The sequence below is a fragment of the Ambystoma mexicanum genome, chromosome 8 (genome assembly GCF_040938575.1).
Source record: "Ambystoma mexicanum isolate Mex_15411 chromosome 8, UKY_AmexF1_1, whole genome shotgun sequence".
Classification (NCBI taxonomy): Eukaryota; Metazoa; Chordata; class Amphibia; order Caudata; family Ambystomatidae; genus Ambystoma; species Ambystoma mexicanum.
This window is the reverse complement of record NC_090929.1, coordinates 1,244,193,748-1,244,219,950: the sequence shown is the minus strand read 5'-3', so window position 1 is coordinate 1,244,219,950 and position 26,203 is coordinate 1,244,193,748. Positions and strand designations below refer to the sequence as shown.

Here is a 26,203-nt window from a genome sequence, read left to right as displayed (position 1 = left end):
TGATTGGTCTGTGGCCTGAGCCACCAGACTATGTGCCCTGCACTTTTCTCTTTGTGCTTTTAGAGTTTTAGGTTCACATTTCCTACACACTGGGTATTTATTTTTGGCGTGGTCTTGGAGCAAGCTTTTACTGCACATGCTCGGTCGTCTGCTGACAATTTGGTTTGACAGTTGGGATAGAATTTAAAATTCTCCCCATGTGTAACAGAGCCTGGTGGGAAGGACAGGGGAAACAATGTAAGAGAAGGAAGGGACTCATGTAAAGTTGGATTCTCCCCTACCCCCTCCCACATCCGATCTGTGCAACACTGGGGCCATCTCCGATCCTAGCCTCCATTCCAAAACTTACTGTCTATCTGAACTGGTAGTCTTGGCGTGGTGGTCATAAGTAGGTGATTATCTGTTCACAAATATCTAGTCCCTGCTGTCACTCCCACCATCACAGTGATGGCCGAAAAGAAAGAATCTGAGGGAATCTGAGTGAGTCAATGTACAGCGAGAGATGGGTACACACGTAGGGTAGGGATAGTGTGGTAGCACCGCCGAGGTCAACACCCTTTTATTTTAGAAGTAAATAACTTGCAATGGTCTGCACCAACAAATAGGTGGTTGGAGATTTATGCAAAGCATGCAAGTCTAAACGGATTCACAGACAAGGATTTACTTGCAGTGTCGTATTAGCTTAACACAGTGTTTTTTTTAATTTATTTTTTTACACAAAGTATATTCTTTATACTTGCCTGTGTGACAATCTACGCCTTTACAGCCACTGTATATGCAAACTAGTCTCCCGATAGCTTCGTCTAATCCTTACTGCTCCCACACGCCACAAGTGACAGTTTGGTCAGACGGTATGAAAACACTGCAGGTCCACCAAGGATGACTCGCCAAAACACTACACTAGTAAGGGCTCTAAAAACATTAACTCTTTCAACTGTTTGAATGTGTTCCAACAACCGAGAAGTCATTAGGAAAAGGTACAGTTGTACAGACTTGCATTATAAACAGGGCGACAAAGGGAACAAGCAGCTATGAATGACTTGCTCTTTAAACTTCACCACAATCACAAATGGAAAAGGTCAAGAATTTTACAGAAGCGGCAATGCAGCCAATATTCCGTTTCAGGTTTGGTGGTACCTTCCTTCATAGACGGTTGCCAAGGCAGCAAAGTGTTAGCGAACAGGGTTTTGTTTCAAAAGCTGGTGATCACTTGGCTCTTGAAGGGTGGAGCATTTTGCTCGCACTTTAAGTGTAAAATCACTCCATTTTACAGCAACTGATTTATTTCCTACAACTTCCAGGAGGGAGACTTTTTGCAAGGCTGGGCTGGATGGTAAAAGGCATAAGCAAGGGCTCAGTTTCAGAAACTTGAATAGGGCACAGGTCAGGGCGTGGCACGTCTCTCCTTAAAGGCGACGGCGTGCAGGCTGCGCGCGCACCGTCAGCCGTGCCAGGCTGAAATAGCTACCGGGGAAAGCTGCTGAACGTTAACCTAATTTGCTAGAAATGTATGTTTGCAACTCCACCCATGAAGACATGGCAACTATTAATTTGTGTGGATTGTTTCTTCACTGTGTTCTAGTGTAGTTCCCGGAAGTGCACTCATGTAGAAACCTGCATAGAGAGAAAGGCAATATGCCCCCGCAGTAACGCATACACCCCGACACTCACCGGCGGCTCGTCTCCTGTTCCCACGACGAACAGGCTGACTTTCAGGTAGCCCTTGGCACCAGAGCTGACATCTTCAGGGTCATACAGGAGAACCCATTTTCGCATGACCGCGTGAGCTAGAAGCAAAGGGCAACAAAAAAAAGATAGTTGATAACATACACAAATTAGAGCATAAACCTATGCATCTCCTTTGTGCAGCAATAGAGAGTTTGTTAGGAGTCATCAATTGACCCACATGTCCAATGATTAATCACACAGTGCAACCCTAAAATAGACTTAAAACACACACATTTTTTAAGTTCATCAATTTTATTTCTGTCAACGAGCCCATAAAACTCCAAATCATTCGAAACGCCATAAAAAACAAAACACATTATGCCAAGAAAGAGCAACGGCCACACAGTGCAAGCGCAGGTGACTTCGAAAAACCATGACCTAGTAATCACAGATCCAACATGCAAACAATGGCTAGTGTGTATATATACTGCAGCATTTCAAGAGCAGGTGGCTCCATGCATTGTACTGCTGGTAAGAAGAGAACGCACTTGTCCTGGTGTAAAGCTTGAGAAGGTGTCGGGGTGCAGAAGGAGTCTGGGTAACTTGCAATGGCGGGGCTACGCTGTGGGGAAACGAGGCTGGACATTGTGCTATGGAATTTTTTTCAACATAATTGGCAACTGCTCCACCTATGCTTCGGGGCCACCAATGGTTGGTTGGGAGACAAGTTTAGTGGAAATGGAACGTTGGCTCCCTCTTTCATGAGGAAAGACGAGAGCAATACATGTTGAGCTTGCCAAAGATTAATGAGCAGGATGTACATCATTTTTGGAGGGCAAAAAGGCATATCTATCAACTAACCCGCTTTTGGCGGGGGACGCCCGCCATAGTCCGCTCCCTCACCCACCTTGCCAATGCAGAGCACACTAGCAAAACGAAAACCTTTTCGTTTCACCCACATTTTCATTTCATTAACACGTATGCAAGGGGCAGAAGAAAAAAAACGCCAGCAGTACAAGGCTTACAAAACGTGAGGAGAGGTGAATGAATGTCATATTATATCAAAAAAGGGGGATTTACAACAAAATAAGTCCTTGTTAACGGAGCAGAACCAGTAACATGGCCTATAATGGCCAACAGAAGGAGCTGTTGAAATCACGGTCACCCCGCACTGCGTCACTGCTGAGGCCAGGGGGGCTGCGTTTAGGGCATTCCAATCTGGAGGAAATAACACACCTGTCTAAGGGTAGAAGCTGTGGCCGAGCAGTCAGGCGGGAGGACTGGCAATGAAGTATAGCTATTCACACAGTTAACTAAAGACAACACGCTGGTATACTGAAAAATGCACGTTTAATAACAAAGCAAAGTCACAAAGCACAGCGCCACCTCGTAGCAATTGCTGGAAGTTCACCATCAGTTCAGAGCCAGATTAGCAATGCACTGTGGGTAGGCAGATGAACTCAAATGGCAAGCCCCTACTAGAGGAAATTGTCCGATTATAAGGCGGTGCCATTTTAAACATGCCATTTATCAAACCAAAGCAAAAAAAAAAAAAAAAAAGCAAAAAAAATAAATAAAAGGGCTGCAGTGGCGGGGGAGTTCACCAGAAGCCCCTCGGTCCACAAAAAGAGGTCAGAGATATTAAAATACCCAAATGGAAATACCAAAAGTTCTGTTAAGATGGATTTTTAGACCCCCTCCATCTGGACAGGTTCTGAGCGCCCACCCAATTTTAGTGAACAGGGTATTTGACACTTCGATCTAGAAAAACTCTCAATGTAAAACCGACTGAGCAGTAAGGCAAACTTCAGGACATCTGAGGGGTGTGTTGCAGTACATGAAGGACACAGAATAGGCAAATACAAATGAACACAGTAGTACAAAAATATAGTAATTCATTAGGCTTTAATCATAAAGTAGGTAAAGAGAATCAGATCACCAAAAATGCACTATGGGGTGGTGGGGGGTGGGAGAAAGAGAGAGAGAGACACTCAATTGGTAATCTCAGTTAGATTAGCTACACTTTCCTATGAAAAACAAAACATTTAAAAGCAGTAAAGTGAAAATCACTATAGTTAAACTCAAAACCTTATACCCCGTCTTATCATTAGAAAGCCCCTATAACTTTAGAAGTCCTTCCCTGCCAGGTAAGTAGGCCTAGAGTTAAAGTTCTAGGAAAGCACCTGTGCAAGAAGAAGTGTCTCTTCAAAATCCCCTTTGAACAAGCATTGGCAAAGCCAACTGGTCGGATAAAGAAATTTATGAAAATAACCACTTTGGAATTCAAAAGGTAATTCGAGGTTTTCAGAGATAATCTCCCAATTTTCCCCATGTGAAATCCACAAATCATGACAAGGCAAAGGAGAGTGGGGATTTGCGCGCAGACACGCACGTGACAGGGGCATAAGATAGGGCAGGCTTGGGCACTTTACTTCAATTCTCTGTGTGACCACCTCTTTGCCAGTCAGAATCGCTGTGGACACCAACTTCTGCCATCTGTGCGGTTGATGAATTTCCAGTGATTGCAAGTACAGAGGCTGAAGTTCCCATCTGGATTCAGACGAGAAGGCAGTTTGGCCCTATGGTGGAAATGTTCTGAAGTTCTTCCAGCAAAGTTGGCAGGCACCTACAAACAGCAGCAACAGTAGGTCCCGCGATAAGAAGAGACACCCCTCCCCACACCCCCACAGGACATGGCAAGGATGGTCAATAAAAATGCGCAGGACTGAATGCACAGTTGGAAGTGTAAAGCAAGGCATGGCTCCCAACAGGCACCTCTTCATTCTGGAAAACAACAGCTGGCGAAGAGATGGTCTTGCTCAGAATGGTGACTGATGCAGTCGAGATGCACTTGCAGAGGCTTGTCAGCCCACAGGATGGTCCAGGCAGGGACGGCTCGGCCATAATGTGCAAGAGGATTGCGAACCACCAGCGCCCTTCCTCATTATGAAGGAGCCACAGGTTAAACTCTCAAAGGGAAACGTGGTGTCCCGTCGACAGTTTATGTGCCCCAGTGCATATGTCCAATGGATCATGCAAGGCTGGGGGTGGTTTTGCTTCGCCAGTCTTGCATGGCACATTGGAGATGCAGGCTGGGGAACTGCATGTCTGAATGTGGGAGGGGCTTTCGGGCACTGTCATGGTAGTACACCCCATTCTCCATTTCATGTCAGAATACTCCTCATAATAGTAAAATAGCATTGGCTTGACAAGGCACAGTAGAAAATATTGCCTTGAAGCAAAGATGGTGGTTCAAAGAGCAGTCTAGACTGCAATACCTAGAATAGCAACTGTAGTGCTACAATACAGCACAAGTATACTCAAAGCACGTTAGCTCCTAGAAGCCTATAATGGCATAGTGAGAATTAGCTACATAGCAAGAGAGCTAATAGTAGTGTCACAAACACAGTGAAATGTGCGTCAGTGATACCATTTATAATATCAAAGCAAATAGAATGGCAAATCACTTAGCGGCTTGACAGCTTCATCATATCATATCATATCATACATGCAAACATGCTTGTAATTTTGAGCAGGCCAGTACATTAACCCCATATGCATACATGTAGCTACATATAGCTATGATGAAGAGGCCAAGGATTCAACTCCACTTCATTTTGCTTAATAGCAACAAAAAATAAATAAATGTTATGTACTTGAATGAGGGACATGGGGCTTAGCCAGAAACTGTGATTGATAATTTGGCCAGAAGCTAAGTGGCAAGAAGCTAAAGGGTAGTGTGATGAATCCTGTAGAGTCATCACTGAACCCCAGCCTAAAATCTCCCATGTGGCCACAGGAAGGCAGCCGCTACCCGATCCTAATCCTGGGTGTGGCATCATGAGGAAAGATCACATGGGAGGGCAATGGCTGTCAGGGGGAAGTGGTGACTCCCCTGGGAGAGGCACAGTATTCTTCTTTCGTGGATGAAGGTCCTAAAATTCCCAAATATCTAATGGCATGCTGTCACTGCACAGGTCCCTCCCATGAGAAAAGCCAAAGAACATTCAATGAAAAGTCACCTAAACAGAATGAGCTTTGTACCTTGGGAATTCATTAATCAAATGGGACATCCACACATTATCATCATTCTGTCTTAGGTAGAAGTCCAAACTCCAATGTCAAAGCACATACTTTACATGTCTCCTAGCTCTGATAATTTCCAGTTCAACAATATAAAGTAAATAACATGAAAAACCTAAAACCACTATGGACTTCAAGATCAATAATGCCTATAGTACTGGGACCAGGAAGAGGGACAACCTTAATGATCATCAATGTTGCTACTAAAAAGACAGTGCAGTCTAGTTCAATTCAGATCACATAAACTGGACATTTAAGTGTGGGAATGACCCCCAGGTGAGAAGAGTAGCCAAGGCAGAAGCAGCCAGCAGAGAAACCGACAAAATCCGGAATAGTACTGAAGGCCCAAAACCAGTTGAAGCAGAAGTGGAAGCGCCACCAGCAGAAACTGATACGGGAAGAGAAGGCATGCAGTTTTGCAGAGCACATGCAGCAGGAAGCAGAATCGTGGAAGACAGCAGTGGGGAAAGCAGCCCAGCCATACAGGAGACATGATCCCGACCCAATGCAAGTCGCTCAGGTGTTCTGGAGGAGGCAGAGACCTGATGGAGCTTTGGAGATCCAGAGAAGGGACGTGCAGGCAACAGCAGTCACAATAGAACTATCAACAGTGTTGTCATACTGCAGAGGGTCTGACAGTTCACTGTACTACAACGCAACATCAAGGAGTGATGCGGAGACGCCGAAAGAAGCCACTGAGTTGGGCCTGAAGAGAAAGTGAACCCGGGGTGGGGGGGGAGGGGACGCTCCATGCAGAACATTTAACAGTTAAAACCGTTCTGAACTCCGAAAAAGTAGAAAAGAAAGGCAATATGCCCGTCTGCAATCCAGGTGTGGTGTGCCGCCAACAACCTCTTCCTTAATGCCAGTAAGACGGAGATCCTTCTCATCGGCAGGCCTCCACCTCCCTTTTTCCCTCTCTGGCCGGCCTACCTTGGCCCTCTACCTGCTCCCACCTGTGAGGCTAAGAACCTCAGGGTCATCTTCGACTCCACGCTTTCGTTTTCTCCACACATCTCTGACCTAGCTAAGAAGTCAAACTACCAACTGCACCTCCTCAGAGGTATTCTTCCTTTCCTCTCCTTACCCCAGAAGCTCACTGCCTAGAGCTCTGGTTCTCTCTAGGCTGGTGTTAGTCAATATTTGGAGCAGTACCCTTTGGGTGTACTACAACAATCTTGACCTCCCAGCAATAGGAACCAAACCTTTAGTAAAAAAGTCTGTACTACACAGGTTGGTATTGTGGCTGAGCAGCCAGGCTTATCTTAAGAGGGGTCAATGTAAGCAGTAGGGGAGTTACACAGATTCACAGTGACAAGTATCCAAATAAACACACTCAAGGTTTCTTGATTAAACAATTATTAATTTATTTAGCAGTCAGTTTGAGTAAGCCGTCTTCAGAAGGGGCACTAGGTTATGTTATGTTAAAGGTACTTCTATACCGCACAGCCACCAACGGAATTGGTCCCCAAGCGCTCTGGCGGATCTGTAAACAAGCAGAAGGGTGGGTAGGGTTAATCAGGTGGAAGGGGGATTAGAGTTGTATTCCGATGGGTGGTGGTGTTGCTGATTTCTTATAGGCCGTTGGCCTGTAGTTTGTGATGGTGCGGACCCAGCTGTATCCTGAGGAGCATTGTATGGTATGATAGGGTGTGCCTAGTTTCTCTCCCAATGGTGTGGGAGTTGAGGATGGGTGCTCCTATTCCCTTGCTATCTATTGTGACACTGGTCTGGTGGAGCTTGATGTGGTTCAGGGCCAGGGTGTTTTGATGAGTCGTCCTAGTGCTTACATCTTGGTCAGCCTATGTGTTTGGTGTATAGTGTTTCCTCCTATCATGGCTATCCCTCATTTAATCAATCGGTATGTCGTGGAGTGTCTTCCTTGTGTCTGATGGCGCAGTGCGCGCTCATCTGTATCATAGTGATCTTTGTATAGTGTGACTGGTATATCTGTTTCTCACCCTCTAGTTTTGGAACTGAGGAGGGTGTTCCCTTGCTATCTGTCTTGACAAGGGGCTGTTGGGCTTGGGAGTAGTTTAGGGCCAGGGTGCTATAGAAGATTCGTCCTAGTACTTCAGTCTTGTTCTTGCTATGTATTTGGATTTTAATGTCCTGTCACGGCTAGCTCTTGGTTAGTCATTCAGTATGTTGTGGAGTGTCTTTGTTAGAATCTTTTCCCAGTCAATTGCTTGGTGTGAAATGGGATCAGTCTCTTCATTCATTGGTATTGTAGTTGTGTGTGTGTCCCAGTGGGAAGTCTTATAGTTATGAAGTGAATTGCCAGGTTTGAGTAGTTTCTTGAATAGTAGGTGGTTTCTTGTGTTACATATGTTCTTTGGTAGGTCGTTCCAAGTTTTCGGCGCCTGGCGAGTGAAAGAATATTCCTACAAGCTTTCTTTTATTGTAGGGTTTTGGTTCCAGGCAGATGTCGTTGCTTGATCCGAGTGTTCTTGTTGGTTGATGTAGGCGTAATTTGTGTCCCAGGAACTTAGCACCTTGTTTGTGTACTACTCTGTGCGTGATGCAAATTGTTTTGAATTTTATTCGCTGTTTTATTGGGCGCCAATGTAGTGTTTTTAGCGCTGGGGTGATGTGTTCTCTTCGGGGTAGTTTGAGAAGCAATCTGGCTGCTGCATTTTGTATGTGTTGTAGTTTTGTTTTAGAAGTCGTTCAGGCATACCCAAGTATAGGCTATTGGCGTAGTCTACTCTGGACATTATGAGTGATGATGGTGGTGGTGGTGGTCGTTTTGGTGGCAAATTGTAGGAACGGTAGGATAATTTTTGCCGCTCGCAGGAGAAAGAAGCATTTCTTGAGCAGAGCGTTTACTTGTGGCTCTAAAATGAGATTATTGTCCATCAGGACTCCCAGGTTTTTTTTATTTTTTTTTTACCATCGGTGAAGGTGCTTTGGTTGTCCCCAAGTTACCTTGGCCAAGGGATGAAGTGGTTTACTCCTCCATATTTTGTAACAATCATTATTTCTGTTTTGCCTGGGTTGATTTTGAGGTAGAGTTCATCCAGTTGAATATATCACAAAGGCAGTATTCTAGTGTTGAGTTTATTTCTAGAGTGGCTTGTATTTTGAAGATTGTGTCTCGTTGGCACAGTTGTAGCAAGTGAGGCCGTGACTTTTGATGATTTTGATTAGCAGAGATAGGTAGGTGTTGAATAGTAGCGGGGAGAAGGAAGATCCTTGTGGTACTCCACATATGGAGTCTCCGGTTGGATTTGAAAGGTTTCATCCTGATGGTTTCCGTTCTGTTCGCTAGGAAGGATTTGATCCACAGTAGGGCAGTGTCTGTTATTCAGAGTCCTTCTAATCTCGTTATGAGGATGTTGTGATTAACTGTGTCAAATGCTGCGGATAGGTCTAGAAGTATCAAGGCAGTACGGTTGTTCGAGTCTGCGTTCATTTTAAGATCGTCCCATATTGAGAGGAGAGCGGATTCCGTTCCTCTCATTGGTCTGAAACCAACTTGTGCCCCGTCTAGTAGGCAGTGCTCTTCTATTAACTCTTGGGTCATTTTACATGTACATTTTGAGCAGATTGGCTGTGTACGCGATGGTAGAGATGGTTCTGTAGTTGGAGGTCCTCTACGGTTCCCGCTGTATCTTTGAGTAGTGGCCTGATGTACGCTGATTTGAAGGCTTGTGGCAGAAGACGTTCCTGTGATATTCCATGGGAGTTCCTTGTTTGATAATTAGGTGTCCTCAGGAGAGCCCGAGTTGTTGCTTTGATTTACCAGTTTGATGAAAGTCTCCACTGATATTTCAGGAAAGCTTTGCAGTTTGTTTGGATGTTCTTCCTGAGGGTAGTTGTGGATCGTAGGATGATCAGGTGGTCTGCTTTGTATGGTTCATTGGATGTTGATTTTGTTTTTGAAGTGGTCTGCTAGGTCGTTGCAAAGTTTCGTCGAAGGAATTGGTGTATTGTTGAAGCCTGTTGGATTTTTTATTTCATTTATGATTTTGACTAGTTCTTTTTGGTTGTTTGGTGCTTCGAAGATTCGGTTATCTTAGTGTTTCCTCTTTGCTTTTTGTATTTCCTTTTTGTATGCGCGGTTATGTTGCAGGAATTTAGCAGCATCATTTTTTGTTCTCCAATCTGGTTCTAGTCTTCCGTTTTTTCTTTTCATGGTGCAGAGTAGTGGGGTGAACCATTATGCCATTGCTCTTTTATGAGAAGGAGTGAAAGATTTTTCTTTGGCGATGTTGTCGATTGTTGTTACTATCCAGGTGTGGAGCAGGGCTACTTTTTTGTCCAGGTCCGCTTCTGCCATAAGTGTTGGGTGCGGTTTTCTGAGCTCCAGGAGTTCAATTATGTTGGAGTTTTTGATGGTTCTCTAGTTTCTTTTCATCGTGGTCGCTGGTTTGTCTAGTTGCCTATTTACTGGAGTGGTCATTTTGTTTACGAAGGGAATGATGAGGTGGTTGCTCCAGAGTATTTGTATTGGCGATGCCGTGGTAAGGAGCTCTTTGTTTGCAAATATTTTGTCAAGTGTATGCTCTGCCGAGTGTGTAGCTCGTTTAACTAGTTGTTGTAGATTCATTGCCGCTAATTGGCTGTTAAGAGATTTTTGTGTGGTTATGGTTTCTTCTTCGAACCAGATGTTGAAATCTCCGAGCATGATCAGGTGATTGTGTTTGATGGCAAGGATGGTGATTGCTTCCGTGAAGGCGTCTGCGAAGGTTACATCGTAGATTGGTGGTCTGTACATCAGTATGAATTTCAGGTTTGTTTTGGGGTTTACCGATAGGCGTATTATTAAGTATTCACATTTATCAATGTTTAGCATGTCTTCCAATTTGATAGGCAGGTGTTCCTTGTGGATGATTGCCAGTCCCCCCCCCTCCCCTTTTGGTTTTTCTGTTTGCTTTGACGTATTTGAACTTTTCAGACAGGCATTTGTTGAGGGTGATCTTGTAGTTGTCGTCTAGCATGTTTCTGTTACAAATAGGATGTCGATCGCTCAGTCGCAAAGGAGATTGTATATTTCGGTGGCATGTTTGGACATTGACCTTGCATTGATTAAATTGCAGTGGATCTTTTTGGTGTGGTTTTGCTTATTAGTTGTTCCTTGTTTTGGTTTGCAGTTATTCGGTGGCGGTGTATCTGTATTGGTAACATGAGGATGTGGATCAGCGATCGCTACATCCTCATTAAAGCGTTCTGCTAGATTGAAAGCTTGGCTACAATAGTAACACACAGATACACTGCAAAATACACACCCCGAGTTTCTCTAAATCAGCAAGTACCCATTTGGGATGGCACACAGACCCTTCCTACACTGTCAGGTGACTTAAATAGTTAGGACACTATGGAAATTAATCTATCACTGGTACATTTAGAGCAATACTAAGAATAAAACAGATTACACAAATATACAGGAGCATGTAAGTGCTTTTGAACCCCCCCCAAATGCAAAATAAGTTAACCCTTTCCTGGAAGGAAGGTAAAAACACACAGAGGAGAGAAGGGTCATTCATTCAGGGAGCCAGGCCAGCCAATGTCAATTGGGCAAAAGTCTAGGTGAGCTGAAGCACTTCTTGCAGGCAAGTAATAGTCTTGCACAATGTTTAAGAAGTCTATGTAGAAAAAGTAGAATCAAAGTAGGGCCACACGCTGGGAGGCTTGTGAGATGTAGAAGAGGCAAGCAACTCTACAGGAGCAACCAAGACCAGTCTCAACTGAGAACAAGTAAGGCTACAAGACAAGTGGTAAGTTCTCTTCGACTGTATAGTACCTTTTGGTTAGAAGAAATGATTCCAGCTGGCTTCAATTCCTGTGTGGCTCTACAGATCCTTTTGTTCCTGGGCCTCAGTTGTGGGGACAAGAAGGAGGACTTCTGGGGACTCCAACACAACGGGACAGTCAGCGGCAGTAAAGGGCAAACTTCAATTCAGTGGCACTTAGTGTTTCAGCTCCTCGCGTCTGACAGCAAATAGCAACACTGCGGTTCTCTGATACCACTTCAGACTTTCCTTGCTTCTGGGGTCCACCACTCTTGAGGTGGCTCAGGCTTAGTCAGTCCTGCATCAGAGAAGTCCGGAGGATCTTCCTAGCGTTCAGGTCTGATTTAAAAGCGATCCACTCGATTTGGTGTTCCTCTCCCTAGCACTTTGGTTCCAGCAGCAGCAGAAGTACAGCCAGCTTCAAGAGGATGTCCAAACGAGTTTCCTTTCGAGTCGATTGGTTCCACCAACTCAAGGGGAGAAGTCGTCCCTGCAGGGCTGCTCTAGTCGAGGCGAATTCGGAGCTTCAGCACAGCAGCGGGGCTTCACCGGGCAAACCAATGGTCCAAGTGTTGCAGCAGGCATCTCTTCCAAATTCTTTTTCCGATTCCTTTGTCCAGTGGTCGACTGCCTTCCAAGCCAAAAAGCCTCGCCTTTTAGGTAGGTTTCTCCCATTCATTCCAGCCTATCTGTAAATCACAGAGTGGCTGTCCTTGCCGGACAGCCAGCCGTCCAATCACCTTTGGGTTTATTCCTGTAACCAAGGGGATTAAGCGCAGGAAGTTTCTGGCCCTCCCTCACTTGCTGCCCCTGCAAGATATAATGGAGCCAGAGGCAGGCTTCAATCAGAAATCCTGGCAAAGACAAAATGAACAAAGGGGCCAAACTTGGTTTGGCATGCAGAGTAAATCTCAAGAAGGCGCTTTCCAACAGAAAATGGTGAAAAAAGAAGACCAAGGCCATTTTTATAAAATGGGCACCCATGGGTGCTTTACTGCAGCTGCAATCACAGCCGGCAGTATAAACTCCCAATGGTAGTTAAAAATAAACCACTGCCACCAGCCATTAATTGTAGAAAGGGTAACAAAAATGTTACATGAGAAACTACAAAGGGGATACTAAGTAACCCCTCCAGCGCCCTATGGTAAGATAGTGTGTGCTGGGTCTAGAAAGTTACAAATGTAAGCCAAGTCCATTTCACTGCTCTTGGAAATAGTTTATCCATGAGAAGGTATTTAAACCTTTGGGAAATCTGAAAGACTTTCCATTGTCACTGCACTAAAGGTGCTATGTGTCACAATGTAAAAAGATGATGCCTATGGAGTTTGTCAGATTCCATAACCAAAAGAAACAGTTTAAATGACAGAAAAATAAGAGTGGGAAAATTGTCTCTCTCTCTCCTGGTTAGAAATTAAAAAGTCCTAGAGTCCAGCAAAAGTGCTGGGGGTCTGTAAGGTAGAGAAGAATTAGTACATTTCTGAGAATTCTCAACAGCTGGACTACTGCAGCAGCCTCTTTCTAAATCTGCCTGCTACTGCTCTCCGCCCTCTGCAACTCATACAGAACAGGACTTCGAGACTTGTCCTTGGCCTCAAGCCCATCTCTCCAACCCTAAAATCTCTTCATTAGCTTGCAGTGGCTGCAAGGATTAAGTTCAAGACCCTTTGCATTATCCACAAGGCCTTCTGGGGCCTGGGTCCTCAATACCTTCAACACTCCTTTCGGAAATACCTTCCTACTCAAGCTCTTCGCTCCTCCCCCACCTCCAACTTCCTCAGGGTCAGTTGCTTTTCCAAGCAACAAGTTGAGGGTAGGTCTCTTTCTTTGGCGGGGGTCTCCATCTGGAAATACTCCCTGCCTCTCTGAAACTTGAGGAGAGCCATCATTGGTTCCGGAAGCACCTCAAGAACTTCCTCTTTGCTTCTGCCTTCTCTCTTCCTCTCCCCTGCTGATCTCTGGCTGTTTCGGCACTGGGCACCTGGCTACCCTCCGATTTCAGGCCCAGATACCTGCCCACCCAGCCTCATACCCGCACTGCCTCCTGGCAACCCTTGCACTTGTGTCTGTATCTGCAACCCTACAGTCCCCTTCCTGCACTTATTAGACACCCGTTGTCTGCACCTCATTTTTGCACTTGCCACCTGCTGGCCGCACTACCTGTTTTTAGCACATGTTCAGCACTTTCCACTCCTCCGTTGCCCCTCACACTTTCCCCCTTCCCTCTCTCCTGCACTTACACGTTCTCACGCGTTCCCAATGTTACTGGGCCTAGTAAGATCGTCATTTGTCCTCCCGTGTACCCCTCCCTTGCCTCGTCGCACCCTGAAACACTTGTGTATGTGCGCAATATAAATGAAATATATCATGTGGGCGCAATTCTCCTTTCATGAGATACCAGCTTGGGGAAACCTGTAACCCACATTGCCAGCCGTCAAGAGACTGAAGACAGGCAAACACTGTACAACCTTCATCACATGGGGTACTGGTATGGAGACAGTTGGAACAAAGATTGCCAATAGCAGAAGAGACCATTTACAGTTGTAGGAGTTTTGTTCCTGGCAGGCGAGTAAACCAGGAAAGAAACAATTGCTTTGAAGAAGTGTAGTGTGGTAAAAAAAAAGTGTTGTGGAAAGAAACTATTAACTATATTATCCTGACAAATTATTATATAAACAAAAGACGTGCTATGCTGTCCTGGCAAAAGTATTATACCGGAAGAATAATTATGATCGTCTTATAATTGCTTTACATGCAGGAAAGCATACTTTGTGGAGGAAACAGTTGCTCTGGTTTTTGAGCAAGTGTTTTGTGGAAAACATTTATTTTGCCAAGTTGAAAGACATATTGAACGGAATAGACATTTCGCATTAAAGTGATTAGAACTTTGTTGAATTAGAACTTTTTTTTTCTCTAAAGGTCTTCCTGAATTGATTCAGGTGAAGGGAACCAAACCCTGGTTACAAGGAGTGAAAACTACAAGTTTGAACTTTTGCACTGCTTTTGTTGAATTAAAACTAGATTGTTACCTTTTTCACTTTAGTTGTAAATGTTAGTGCAAGTGTCAGATACATTTGGACACAAGGTCATTTTTTCTTTAGTTTGCTAGGTAGGAACATTCTCGTTAGGATAGGGAGAGAAAGGCATTTTCCCCACCCTTTTTAATAAATATGGCAAACCTTGAGAAAATTACAGCTGTGTGTCCGTCTCTCATTTCTGACGCCTCACAGGAGGTACACACCTTACTGTTTACATGCATCATACAAATGAGGGGAGGACCTTCCAAGTTATACAGGTTAGAGGCAGCAGCAGGTAATTTCCCCACTGAGTGACATCACTTTATGGTATGGGAGTTTCCAGGCCAAAGACCCGATAAATATGCTGCAAGCCCACACACCGGGGCTGGCTACTTTATACTGATGTCATGCTGAAAGTTATGCCCATGCCATGGGGTATATGCGCTTAGCTGCACCTTTAAGTCCTGCACGTTTTTCATTTACTTGAATTAATAATGTGCACATTTCTGGTCTTTTACTTTCTGCAATGCTATTGTGCTTTGCATAGAATATTGTGATGTATTGAAATGCAAATTACTGCTTTATTGATTTAAGCTTTTGGTTTAGTTTGGAAACCATAGAATTGGTTTGAATGCCCTCATATAGTGTTTCTGTAAGGGAATTGAACATTGTGTTTTGATTTAAGAAGTGTTGGGCTTTTTCCTTTGCAGAAAAGATAAGGCTGGACAGGGCATTTAGAAATGGAAATGGGAATTGAGCCCTCCGTTGGGTTGAACAGGGCTTTATGTGTTGGACATGTGATGGAAGCCCCATGATTACTGCATGGATGTGAAATGGTTTAATTACATTACCTACCAAACAAATGTGTTTGAATTGTATGTGGAACAAGTGAGACGAAATAAGGGTCAACTGAAGATGGCAAATATGCTGGAACAATGCTTTGGCGTAGCAAGAATGGAACGAAGGTTTGAATATGTAAATTAAATACTTTTACACAACGTTGGTCGTTCTCGACTCTGGCATATGCTAATCAACAGCACTGTGTTATGTGATGCATTTTTTGCCTCTTAGCTCATTGAAGTCTTTGTCTTGTCAAATCCCTCTATCCCTACCTATGTGTATTAGGAAACGTCAAAAGAATTGATGTGGAAGTGTAGCAGAATTTTTGAGTAACCCGTCAGGTTTAAGCGTCGTTTATTGTGTATATGGTTATGACAGTGAGCTAGGAAGAGAAACACTAAAGCCCATGTACTTGAATATCTAATCATTGTAGCAAGACCACAAATCAGCTCTGTGCTGGTCCCAGTGAGATGTCCTCTAGTCCAGTTCAGTGGCTGATAACTCCCCGCCCCACCCCCGTTGCATTAGAAGAACGGTAAACCTTTTCCCTGGGCTATGCTAGGGGACAGGCCAAAGTTCTTGCTGGCCGGTGTGATGCCTCGTGGACACATGACAGCCCCTACCCGCACATCCAGACTCAATGGGGCAATGACAAAGTGGCACTCTGGCTCCTGCACGTATCTGCATGAACCAGAAAGTGCTCTGTTGTTCCAGGTCAGGTTCCTGTTCTTGTGTGGGTGAGCTGGAGGGCCCCTATCATGAGAGGCGGTGTTGTGGCAGGACCACCATCGGGAGTGTGTGCGTTTGAGAATGAGCAGTGTCTGGAGTAAGGGTGAGCATGTGAATGAGCGAGTGAATGCTGTTTGAAGGGTTGAGTGAATGAGCAAGTGAATGTGTGCGAGCGTGTACTTGCATTGGGTTTGTGCCAGACCAAGATGCTGATTTGGGGGGGGGGTTGAGGAGGGGGAGATATTTTATATTGGGCATCTATGATAAAACAAGCATGATAAGTGTTACTGTGCATCTAGACTGGCATTTGCAGCCAGTCTAGCCATTTCTAGCCTTGGCATGACATGGAGTACTAGGCATCAGTTACAGATGCCAATTTAAAAATATAATCTCAGTAAGAAAAGGCTAGTCTGTCTACAACAAAATGATAGTCTAGCCATACAAAAACACCTTTGCTTGCTTTATCACAGGTAATCTGTGATAAAGTAAACATCAGAAGTGTTATGTCATCGCTAGTTTGGCATTTTGTGTAGCCCGTCTAGCCATTTCTTATTGTAGCAGGACGTGTTACTAGGTATTTCTAATAAAGCAAACATGATATGTGAAATTACGCGGACATATTTTCTTATTGTGGCATGATGTCACTTCTAATGGCAAAGTCAACAGGAGTCTGCTCTTGCATGCTGGTACTGGCATAAATTGGCAGAGCCAACTTGGACCTGTTTTCTTATATCATCTCTGGCATTATGCACAAAGCAAATAGGATTATGTTCTTAAATGGGAATAGTAGCACATATAGGTGTAGCCAGCATGGAAATAAATGGGCACAGCAAGCATGAACATGTTTTTATACTAGCAAATATTGGGGGAAAGGCATCATGAAAATGTATTGGGAAATGCTCCTATACACTGTTGGTAACTTGCATCTATTGGATTTTATCATGAGTTACCCCACAAAACAGATTGCGAACTGTCTGGCTTTTAACCCAATTTTTCACAGAAAGTGTGCTGTATATAATGCATCATGTTAAACCATTATGCGAAATGTAAGTGGTGGGTGGGTGGGGGGGTGCGGGAGAACTCCCTGTAACGCACTTGGTTGGTTTGGCTACACTCCGTTGCTCCAACATATTTGTGGGAAATATTAATATCCCTCCAACAGGAAAGAATTCACCAGCCGCCCCCAAGTCCTGGGACACTTGACAGCAGGTATCTCTTGCAGGGGTCAGACTAGCTCCCACCAGCCCAAGGGTTGAAGCACCGGTGAGGGTCTTCAAGGATCGAAGCAGCAGAGGCAGGGCTTCACCAGCACTTAGTCTGTGAATACTGGCACCATCAGCAGCAGCCATAGGTATTCCGATTGATGCCCCTCAGACTTGGCACCATTTGATGATGGATCCAACTCCTGAAGGGTTACAGTACTTCCTATCTTATCACAAATTAGGAGAAGCGGATGCCCCATCCCACCAATGGAAATAATCTTGCCATTCACACAGGTATGGGCAGTCCAATCTTTGCCGACCACATCTGCCAAAAGCACACATCTCCTGGATGGAATATGACTGGTACCAGGGAGAGACAGCCCCCGCATTCCTGCCATGTTACATGCATCCTTACTTTAACTAGGTATTCAAACAACCCTGCGAAAGGGCATGCCTTAGATGGTATTTTCTTGATCTGAGAAATCAATAAGGCAGTTAAAGATAACCAAAAGGAATGGGCGAAAACCATTTGCCCGCTGTTTTGACCGCCTGGTGCTCAACATGACATTATGCGATAAAAAGTAAATATGTACGCAATTGCCCTGGGGGGGGGGGGGGGGAATAAAAAAATTGTAGAATATGGCTTGCTGCCACCAGCCCATCCAAGGCACCTCAAAAAGGTAACTAAAATGTTACTGCAGAAAAAGACACAAGTATCCCAAGCAGCACTTCATTGTAGGGGGATGTGTACTACATCAGAACAATACAGAGACCCTCCTGCGCTGGTAACAATGGGCTGACCAGGGCTCCCCAAATAGGCAAATAGATCAAGCGAAGTAGGCAAAAGGCCTTCACGTACCTGGGAAAAGTCAGTACAGGGTTCATGCTGTAGTAACACGCGGCTGGTTCCATTTAAGTTGCAAAAAGAACATCTTTCCTAAAAGGTTCCCAAGATAGCAGAATCTCCAAAAAGTAAATTCTGCCCCAAAAGTCACCAATTCCCACATATACTGATAAACTGTAATTCAATTGGGCAAGAACAGTGTTCAATGCATTTGACAAGTGGTGTTTCTCTTGAATACGGCTTGTGATAACCACAATCCAGTGAAGTAGAACAACGTTGGAGGGCACTACAATAGGAAAGGAACACTGTGTTGCATTCTGTTACATTTGCAGGTATTTGACTGTAATTGGTATGGCCTCTAAGCGCAGAGGCAGTCAGGACAGACACTGCATTCCAAACTAAGCAGAACATTGCATAACATGGCCAGTTATCATCATAGGCTTTCAAGAACATTTTTTTTTTCTCGATACAGAACTTACCAGGCTCGTCGTAGATATAGCCAATGTCAATCTGAAACAAAGAACACATTCTTAACATTGATGTTAAACAGTGAGAGCACTAGTTTGGCTCTTTAATAAAATGTCCATGCACAAAATTGTACTAGCTACAACGACAGTAGCATTCATCATTGTGGGTTATTGTATATAAATAAGGTTAATCTGGTATGTGTTATAATGCTCGGGGTTCTTCTATATGACGGTTGCCAAAAAAAGTACACAATTTGAGGATTATCATTTTAGTGATCATACATTTTAAAACCAACAACTGGTAAACCCTTGCCATAAGGTAAGAAACCAGTGCCTGACAGGCCCTAGATCCAAACGTCCATCCAGAAGCCCAATGCATCACACATTGCTTGCCATGCACGGAGTGGGCAATGCCTGAAGTGCGTGCACAGGATTCTATTGTGGGCCAGCTCCATGAGTTACTATGCTAGTTTTAAACAATGTTATGAAGCAAACATGCTTTCAAATGCAACATACCATACCAAAATCTCTTTGTTGAATAGTACTCGCGCAGGTGGTAATAGTAGGCCACTGTCATTGATGGCCAGGCAGATTTAATGTCCCAGTCGGACGCTGTGCATTACTGGCTATAAAACAATGTGCAAGCTCACTAAGGAAGAGCTTTGTGTTGGCAGTAATGACTTGTGAATCACATGCAGGAGGAAAACAGCAGGCGGCCAGGACCCTTTTGGGAGGAGTGTGAGGTTATTTCCCTGTTACAGCAAGTCATTGTTGAAGTTCAGGTGCAGACCTAGCCAAGCTACCTTCAAGTGGCATGCGATTCTCCGAAGTCCGTGTGGCTTCAGAGTGATCTAGTTTCGTGGGAAGTGCAAATCTTTTCAGACGCAGCAGGCTCAGGAGGTTTGGGAGTTTTCTAGGGGTTTGGGGGTGTGGAGGTGGTGTGCGGAAAGGTCTCCAGAGCAGTGGCAGAGAGGAGGGAGAAGGATAGCCTTTTAAGAATTTTTCCCTTTGTTGGTGGCAATGGAGTTATGGGGAGGTGAATTGATGAACAAGAAAGTACATTTCAATATCGATAACGAGGTAGTGGTTAACGTGGTTAACAGGCAGCCGGCAAAGGACCAGAGGGTGGCTAGATTAATGAGAGAGTTGGTACTGCGTTGTATGAAGTGGAATGTGGTGTTTAGAGCAACACGTGCCAAGGAAGGTTAATGGGATCGCTGATGCATTATCTCATTTTCAGTGGCAGAGATTCCGTGGAATGGCACCAGGAGCAGACTGGAGGGGGCATCGGATCACGGAGGGGCTGTGGAAGATAGGAAAATGAGAGCACCACCCTTCATGGAGGGTTCGGCTAGCCCCAGCGTCTAGGACAGCATACAAAAGAGCATGGTCGGAATTTATAAGGGGAGCGCGCAGCTGGAGGGGACAGGTAGGATGGGGAGGAGAGAAGAAGGTATGATGTGATTAACTTTGTACTTGAGTGTATGGCCAAGGGCTGGTTGAAGGCAACGATATCGGGGAAGCTGGCAGGCATTGCCTTTTAATGGGAAATGGTTCTGGGGCTTTCAGCCAAGTGGCAGAGAGATGGCAAGCAGAATGTTGGAAGGTTGGGCAAGACTGAATAGGAGGGAAAAGGACAACAGGAGAACGATCTCAGTGGCTTTGTTAGTTAGGTTATGTAAGGCTTTAGAGGGGGTGTGTGCTGGTCAGCATGGGAAGGGGATATGTTTTCAACATGTTTCGCTTGGTTATTCTTTGGGGCATTTAGGGTGTCGGAACTGGTGGGGGGGGAGAAGAGGTGAAGGAGGTCTAAGGTGGGGGGATATTCATTTCTCGGAGTTAGGTGTGGATATTAAAATTAGGAGATCAAAGACGGACCAGAAAGGAAAGGGATGTTGGGTGCTTCTGGGTAGGGGTAGTAAGGAGTTGTGCCCAGTGAGGATAGGTTTATCGTGGAAGGAGACATGTGGGGGAAGAGAATGGTTGGTCTTTCAGCACGAGGACAGGTCAGCAGCACAAGTCTTGGGAGTTATGAGGAGGGCTTCAGTGGCCTTGGGGGAAAGAGCAGAGGTTTTTGGAACTCATTCTTTCGTGATGGGGGCGGTATTGGAGGGTAGCAGGATGGGGCGAGGGGTAGATCAGAGTTTGGGAAAGGGACAGGTTAGAAACGTGGACAAGCGCAGGGGGCAGGGTGAGAGAGGGTTTGGAAGGGAAGGAGAGAAACTCCCAACAATGTTTCCTTTGCAGATGTTGCACAGAGGAGTGGTGAGTTGCCGCAGATATGGATGTTTGGACATTCAATTGTAAAATGGGCAGGGAAAGAGGCAGAAAAAAGGATTTTTGGGACACAACTGGGTTGCAGCTACAACATTGCGCTAGTGAGATGGATGGCATAGGGGGACTTAGGTTCGACCAATTGTTGCCCATGTTAGCGGGATTGAGGGAGCATCATGGGGTTCCGGAGAGAATAATAGTACACACGGGGGAGAATGACTTGGTAAGAGACACAGGCGTTTCATTGTTAAGGAAAATGAAGGGGGACCTTCGCTGGTTAAGGGAGATATGGCCCAAGGTAAGGTTGGTTTGGACAAAGTCATTGCAGAGGAGAGTTTGGAGGGGGGCGGTGAATGAAGGGCCAGTGGAAAGGACAAGGAAGAAGATTAACAGGGAGATGGGGAAGTTTTGTAGTGTGGTGGAGGTGCAAGTGCTGGAGCATAGGGAAATAACCTATGAGGATTTTTCATTTTTTCAGGAGGAAGGAGTATATCTATCGGTATATGGAAACAGCTATTATTTAGTGGATGCTATGTTGGCAGTGCAATATATAATAAAAAGTTGGAAGTAGAGGGACACCTAGGTTAGGTGTGTGGGGCAGAAAGAACACCTCAGAGGGTTTTTCTGGTGCCGGGGACATGGCCCTTAGGAGGAGGGGTGGCGGAAGCACAATGGGGTACTAGCACCAGGGGGTGGTGCTGTTTGCACGAACGGGCTACCCCGGGGGTACAAAGAGGGGAAACAGGTACTGAAGGAGGGGCGTCAACTCAGGGAGAAAGATGAGAAGATGGGAGAAAGCGGGAAGGAAGGTTGAGAGGATTTTAAGGAGACGGAAGGGAGCAAGGGATAGGATAGAGGAATTTGAAATGCTTTAATTATTTAATTGTGGGGAATGGAAATTGTTTATTTAATTGTTTGGCAATTTGTTAAAACAGATATGCTAGTCTGTAATGCCAGGGAGCCAGGTTAGCATTTCTTTGTGAGCTGTGGCCTGTCACATTAAAGCAACCTTTTCTACTTTAATTCGAGTCTGGGTATTTTTGTGCAGTAAGCCCAAAACTGAAGTGGGTTAGATCACAGGTGTATAGAGTAGCGGAAACCCCACATTTCCATATGCCCTGAAGATGGAAATCTGGAAGGTCCATATTGGACTTTCAAGGAGAGTACACCAAGTTTCATTTGGGTATGTCATATGCAAATCTTGTGGTAAATACTTAAAATGTTTGAGCTGGGGGGAAGGAGACTATCTAGGGCAAACCCATTCATTCAATTCCAATATCACTTATTCCTTATGATCCAATATCAATCATTCCTTACGAGAACATTATCTGTCTTTACTAGGCGAGTGTCACCTTCCCCAGAACGATTATTAATGGAGTGAACACTTCATTGTGCTTCCCCACAAAGTGCAAAAAGATATTGGCTACGGCCTGCTCCACAACATACCCACCCTTAGATCTTTTTTATTAATACATGGGGAAAGTTATGCTCTAAGTGCACATGTACAGTCCCTCACCATTTTGCTGCAGCATGGGTATTGCCTCTAACTCAGTCATGCCCACTGGCGGGGTCACTGCTGCATGCCCATGGCAATTTGATCTTGCAACACACAGCCTTCCTCGGAGACAGGAATTTCTCAGGAAGAACCAATGAATAGAATGAGTTTTATCCCGCCTGCCAATAGAAACTCGCCACTGGTATCCCGGCAGCAGCGCCAGGCTGCACATTTCTGCAGCTTCAGCACGGTTTGAAAAGAGATCGCTCGACAGCGAACGTAGTCTGACAAATTCAAAACACACACAAAGCATTGGTGCATACAAAACAAAATAACAGCCATCTAGTTTCGTGCATTTATTTTGCTCCAACTTCGAAGGGCCACACAGCTCCCCAGCAACAGCAGAAGGCCAGCAGACACGAGCGAGAGGCTTAAGGCCCAGATGGTGTTTCGGCCATTTAATCGCCATGACAATGCCATACAGTTCCCAAACTCCTCGTTCTCCTTTCATTACAATTACAATTTGTTTGGCATATTTGTGGTTTATGCCACAAAGCGCCAAAACCAATAAGACATTAAAAAAAAAACCTGGGGTATGACCAGGGGGCCTGCGAAGCTCAGCTATGGCTTTAACCATGGCTTGGATTTGTTACTTCAAAGCGCTCGTTAGTGCAAACCTGCATTATGCAAAACAAAAACAAAAAACTTTTGTTAGGATTTCAAGGAGGCAGACCTCTGTATTACACATCAAAAAAGCACCCTTTTCCTCGGTTTTGGGGGATGAGGATGCGTTCCACACAACAGTTTAAGTGCCACCACCCCGGGGGGGGGGGGGAGAGAGGGGGCAACGATATAAAAGGCAGCAGATCAGTCGAGAAGAACAGGAATAGAAGAGGGTTTAGAATGACTAGCAGAAAAAATAGAATCCATGACAGAAAGAAATGCAGTTTCCTTGGAATGAAGAGGGCAAAAACAAGATTGAAACGTAGAAAGAAGAGAATGATGATCGAGGCAGGTGTAAAGGAGAGAGTGACTATGCATTCTAGAAACTAAGAGGCAAAGTAGCAGGGATATAGGACAACAGCAGGAGGGCATCGATACATAGAGATTCATTTTTTTCAAGCTAGGGGGGATAACAGCGTGTTTGAAATCAGAATGAAAGATGTATGTTAACAGATACATGTTCAGAAGAGCAGTAAAAGGTGTCAAGTGTGAAAAGTTTTTAACAAGGGAAGAGGGAACAAGGGCAAGAGGGGAGCTTTTGTTCTTTAAGTACACCCTCTGGGGAGCTTTGGGGAAATCCCAGAGCCAAGATGCAAACTGCCCAAATAAGAGAGCAAATCTGAGGTGCCGGGATTTATGGAGTGGCAAGAACAGTAAGAATTGAAGCAAATAGGAAGGCGGCCTTTGGTACTATTGCAGGATAGAAGGTTCATGGAAACACATTTTGCAAACGGACTTAAAGAAGAATACCACGTGTAGACCATGGAGTAATGACTTCGACCAGAAGAGCAAACATGGCAGCAATGTGCCTATATTAATCGGAATTGACCGGTTCTACAACACACACTGTCATCCTGTGAAATGGAGACTTGGCCTGTGACGTTAAACATGGCACAGCCATTGGTGCTGAACGCTGCTGCAGGTCATATGTGCAGCGGCCAGCCAACAATAAATAGCTGGACAAACTACATGCAAAGACCCACAAATTGCAAAGCAAAGAATGTGACAAATAGTGTGCTGCAAAAACGAGGTCTGTTTCTATAAATCGAAGCAAATTAAGGTGAAATTTTATTTCATTCTAACAAAATAGGAAATGGCTCCGTCTCGTGCACATACACTGCTCGTCAGATAAAAATATCGAAAGATGACGCACAATCATAAGGTTGAATTCCTGAACGAGTCTTCTATTAAACAAAGCTAGGGTGCTGCAGATGCCTGCACTAGACAGTATTGTGGCTGGGGAAAATAGGTGCACAGCGATAGATCATACCCACTGGAACATCTCTAAAGAGGCTGACATCGATCAATACAACCTCCTGGGTGGGATGTGCATGCAAGAGTTGTGGCCACTTCACTGACTTTGTTGCATGAAGTGGGAGGCCAACACTCATGAGTCAAGGGTCCTGTGCAGTTTCCAGTAAATGAGAAGGCGGCATCCACTCTGCCAGAGATCCTAAACCTACAGTTCAATCATTTGGCTACTAAAAGGAATTGCTCCGATTGGTTCTTTGCTTTCTTAATAAAGTGATGTTTTAAGTATGTAGCCAATTTATTTCAGTGGAAAGATTTCTACAAAGTTACTGTGCTGCCTGTATGCTCACATTTTGGATTTAATTAGACTTCAAGAGAAGGGGTGACCATCCATTCGCCAGGTTGTAAATAATAATCCCATCATTCATAATACACCAAAGCAAGCTGAGCAGAATATGCCTCATCAGAACATTACAAAAATGGCTCTGCAAGCAGCTTCTATTCGGGATACTGAGAATTTCTGCCAGCAATCCAGAGATGGCATGTTAACCTCACTGCTGGCCTTTCCTACAACATTCCCATCCATGTGTCCCCTCTGTTCATGCCAATAGGGAACCACAGCCTATCACCGGCTCTTCCAGAGCAAGCCCTACTTTAACAGTGTAATTCACTAAATTGAATGGATTTTCTTTCCAAAAACAAGTCCATTTAGGGGTTTACTTTTACGAAGATGCTGCTTCAGTGCATAATACAGACTTGATCAATCGATGCTTTAAGATGATCATTTCACTTATTAGAGGATAAAACATTCACCCACCTTAAACTCTCCAATCAGGCTGTCTGCACGAATAGAACCAGAATTGAACAGCTGAAAACAAAAAAACATAGATGTAACAATTTCACACAGTGGTTGAAAACAGAAGGCTGAAAGTTGCTCAAATGATCAAGCAAAAGAAGTTGCTTCTCAGAGCTGCGCACAAGGGGCGTGGCTTAACGCCCGATACAGGAAACATGCACTGAATTAGTACAAAAGGTTCCACCACCATTTAATACAACAGTAATGAAGAAGGGTGATGTGACCAAATTCTATGTGTGCACAGAATGTTGTCACATCGCCAATCATACATTTTAAAGAAAAAGCTAGAACTAAAAACACAGATCAAATTTTGGCATGATTTTACATTATTTAATAATTTCTTTAATATTTTACATTATCGCTGGCTCTTACCCTAATTCCAACGGATTCGTCAAACAATTCAGAAGGCGTCAGGTTAACATTGTAGAAAAATATCTGCAAAATAAAAAAGGAAAATATACCACCTGAAACCATCTCCAATACATTTCCTTATACAAATAAGTTTAACAAAAAACACAAAGATGCAAGAACACATGTTTTACTATCGATGGGTTCCGGGCTACCAGGGTGAAAATAAAATGCACACCATTAACCATACAGTAAAAGCAACAGCAAAAAGCTGCAATACCAGTCAGAAAATGGCTGGCCAATCAGCAGGGTTCCATGTCGTGGTGCGGAGGCTTCCTATTAAGCACATTAAGGGGCTGCTGATTCATGGAATTATTTGCACCAAAAAAACAGGGATTTGTGCGCCATTCTGCCTGCAAATCCCTGTTTAACAAACGGGGATTTGCGGGCAGAATGGCGCAGAAATCCCCATTTTTCGGCGCAAATAATCCATGAATCAGCCCCTAAATCTTCTTTATTTATGCAAGCAGTGTGGAAAACAAATTAGCACTATCACAAATCCCTCTGTTTCAGTGCCCTCTTACTCCTCAACTGGACATCCACATAAAAAAGAAGAAAAACTAACTCCTCCTTAACCTTAAATCACCCTCTTCCTTACGCTCCGACATCAATCG

At 44.5% G+C, this 26,203-nt stretch overlaps 1 protein-coding gene across 1 annotated transcript in view; it reads right to left on the bottom strand.

Annotated features, from left to right (window-relative positions):
- MYOF (myoferlin) overlaps positions 1-26,203 on the bottom strand; it is a 1,388,224-nt gene that overhangs the window by 901,215 nt on the left and 460,806 nt on the right. The window contains exons 8-11 of the mRNA XM_069611360.1: positions 25,554-25,616; positions 25,143-25,193; positions 18,595-18,625; positions 1,672-1,787 (exon numbers count right to left, since the gene is read on the bottom strand). Coding sequence (XP_069467461.1) covers positions 1,672-1,787; positions 18,595-18,625; positions 25,143-25,193; positions 25,554-25,616 — 261 coding nt within the window. The remainder of the gene's footprint in view (positions 1-1,671; positions 1,788-18,594; positions 18,626-25,142; positions 25,194-25,553; positions 25,617-26,203) is intronic.